The sequence below is a fragment of the Archocentrus centrarchus genome, chromosome 4 (genome assembly GCF_007364275.1).
Source record: "Archocentrus centrarchus isolate MPI-CPG fArcCen1 chromosome 4, fArcCen1, whole genome shotgun sequence".
Lineage (NCBI taxonomy): Eukaryota > Metazoa > Chordata > Actinopteri > Cichliformes > Cichlidae > Archocentrus > Archocentrus centrarchus.
The window spans coordinates 4771908-4775237 of NC_044349.1; the positions used below are offsets into that span (position 1 = coordinate 4771908).

Consider the following 3330-nt stretch of genomic DNA (forward strand, 5'->3'; position numbering starts at 1 on the left):
TTACGTTCGCGTTACTTCCTCGTTCCCCCGGCGCGCCGGCGGATGGCTGTGAGAGGTTTAAGTGAAAAACTGCCAGCAGCTTTTGTCTCTATCAACTCTCCCGTCAGTTTTTTCCTTGTGTAAAAGCCAAGGCATTAAGAACTTCAAGGCGGATTTGCTGTTGTGCGTGTGTGTGTTTTTTTAACATAAAAAAAAAAATACTAAAATCTCATAACCGTAATGAACTGCAGCTGTTTTCACAAGAAACAAGAGGAAAAGATTATTGTACTATTTTCTTTTATTTTATTGCACTTAGAATGAATCCAGAAAAAGCAACTACTAACTAGAAGTAACCATTCATAGATAGATAGATAGATAGATAGATAGATAGATAGATAGATAGATAGATAGATAGATAGATAGATAGATAGATAGATAGATAGATAGATAGATAGATAGATAGATAGATAGATAGATAGATAGATAGATAGATAGATAGATATGGTTGCATTTGAAGCTAATTATATTTTTCATACCGGCTCTGCCTCACTCACTCATCCTCCCTCTTTTTTTGTTCTTCCCTGGCGTGGCATGGTAACGTCCAATTGTAAACATACATATACTATATCGCTTTAGTCGCTTCAATGGATTTGAGCTGGAAACCCCGCCTGTGGGCCGTCCCTTTCGAGGCGTTATATTATAACAAGACAAGCGTGTCTCCGGAGACAGATCTGTGTTCTGCTGCCCCAGACTGAGGCTCAGGGTGCCTCCAGCGCTCCACACGAGTCTTTACAACACACAAACACATTTTCGCTGTCAGGACTCCTACACCTGCTGTGCTTCTGCGCTGAAACAAGTCTCCAACCTACGAGACCCTTCACACCGCAAGGTTACCGAGAAGAGACGGTTATCCTTTTTGGAGAAAAATGAAACTTGAAGTTTTCTCTGCGCATCACTACGCGCAGAAGCCGCTGGAGTTGTGCATGGACGCAGAAGCGGGAGTCCCGTCTCCTCTGTCCGGAGACGAGCTGGGGTCGGACGGGGATTGCGTAGCCAACAGCCCGGCACCTGTCACACAGAGCAGCGATGGCAGCAAAGGGAAACCCTACACCCGCAGACCCAAGCCCCCGTACTCCTACATCGCCCTCATCGCCATGGCCATCCGGGAGTCCAGCAGTGGGCGCCTCACTCTGGCTGAGATCAACGACTACCTGATGAAGAAGTTCCCGTTTTTCCGTGGCAGCTATACCGGCTGGAGGAACTCTGTGCGCCACAACCTGTCGCTCAACGACTGCTTCCTCAAAGTGCTGCGGGACCCGTCCAGGCCCTGGGGCAAGGACAACTACTGGATGCTCAACCCACACAGCGAGTACACCTTCGCTGATGGGGTGTTCCGCCGCAGGAGGAAGCGCATCGCCAAGAGGCCCCCCAAGGAGCAGGAAAGCCCGGACATCCTCAGTGAGGACACCCGCCTCCCGGCCCCGGAAGAGAGGGTGGGGGCCAAGTTCTCCAGCTCCTTTGCCATCGACAGCATCCTCGGCACACCTTTCAAACGAAGGGAGGACAGCCTTGCTTGCGCAGAGCAGCCCGGCCCCCGGCTGTACTGGTCCCCAGGGGCACACGTACTGCCTTATACTCTGAACTATCAGGCACAGCATGCCTACATGTCGGAGGCGGCGTACAGCGGCACAGAGCCCGTCAAAGATGCGCCCACATACCTCCAGCACACAGCACCGGGCATGGCTGTACCTGAGGCCGCGTTCAAGGTGCCCAACAAAGCGCGAGGTTTTCATATAGACTCCTTGCTGTCGTGAGACATCTAGACTGCTGTCGGGACTTGTGTGTTTTGACCCACATTGTGCACTTTGGTGGGCACTCTTAGCTTTCAGTGCTTCAACTGTTTTACTGTGTGGGACTCGGCCTGTCTCACCATGACTACTGTAGCTTCAGTCCTCTTTCTGTGAAAAAAACAAAAAACAAATCAAAACAAAAACCAAACATGACGAGTTGTTAATATAGAAATAACTGTGTGCTGACTAAACAAATCATTAGTGTCGTTGCAAGACATTCCACTGTGTGTGTGTGTGTGTGTGTGTGTGTGTGTGTGTGTGTGTGTGTGTGTGTGTGTGTGTGTGTGTGTGAGAAAGAGAGAGCCTATTTGTGTTCATGTTTGTATTCATGGTTCATTGGTCATTTCTACTGTATGACGGCAACCAAGTGCCATGTTAAAACTTAAAACTATCAGTCTATTTATATTTTCATGTTTTGTATGACCTGCTGTATAAATATTGTATAATATTATTGACTGGGCTGCGTTAGGAATCACGTGGCTGCACTAAGAAACGCATGGAAAAAAATGTGCCGTTTTCCTGAGATTGATTGATGCATGCCTTTTATTTTTTATGAATAAAAACACGTGAAACAATGGGACCCCGGTGTTCACTGTGTTATTCACTGCTGACATGAAAGGAGAAAAGGGAGTTGTCAGATCAGAAACAGGTGCATGCAAATGTGGTGGAGGGAGAGGGAGGGCCTTACACCTGCCGTAGGTGTTTTGTGGATTCTTCTGTTAAGGCCAAAAAAAAAAAAAAAAAAAAAAAAAAAAGATAAGTTTATCTTATTTTCGTTTGAAAATTAAACCTAAATTATAAAATCTCCAAAGTCAGAATATAGAGTTACACTTTATGTTCAGTCTACTGCCTTCAGGCTCTTTTAATAATGTTGTATTTAGTACAGAATGTTTATCCAACTATATAAATATTAGCGAGTGTTTGCTTAGTAAAATGGCAAAATGAAAGTCAGCCATCAGGACACTCACCACTAATGAATATTAAATCTAAAATACTGTTATAATGATTATAATGGAAGAAAATACCTCTTCAGCGGTGAGGTGTTTGTCAGATAACCACTTAACTTCTCGCATTACATTTCAAACAAATGCGTCAAATCGGCCACATAAACAGACTCCATCCGAAATCCAAACTAACAGTTTTAATTTTCCACCCACAAGAAACAATCAGAAATTAAAAAAAGACCTTTAAATAAAACTATTATTTTTACTTATTTACATATTTGTAATATACTTTTATTTTACATAAATGTGCAACATGGGGTTAATTATATTATGCTTGAAATAATCTACTGATATTATGTGACGCTCAGTGCATAAACGTCCATCAAATAAATAAATAAACTACATAAAAGGAGGAGAAATGTGCGTGTGTCTGCACTCCTTTTTTTTCCCCTTCAAGAAATCATTTTGGGCCAGCAACAAAAAAACATTTCATCATTCCTTTTTTTTTTGTGATATGACCACTCTGAGATTTACACGCATATCAGGATCTTCAAAGG

The 3330-nt window shown here is 43.7% G+C and overlaps 1 protein-coding gene across 1 annotated transcript; it reads left to right on the forward strand.

Moving 5' to 3' along the window:
* The first annotated feature begins 688 nt into the window (after positions 1-688).
* On the forward strand, positions 689-2545 carry foxq1b (forkhead box Q1b). Its single transcript, XM_030728047.1, has one exon. It carries the CDS (start codon positions 906-908, stop codon positions 1791-1793), a length of 888 nt encoding a protein of 295 aa, XP_030583907.1. The 5' UTR covers positions 689-905; the 3' UTR covers positions 1794-2545.
* The last annotated feature ends 785 nt before the right edge of the window (positions 2546-3330 follow it).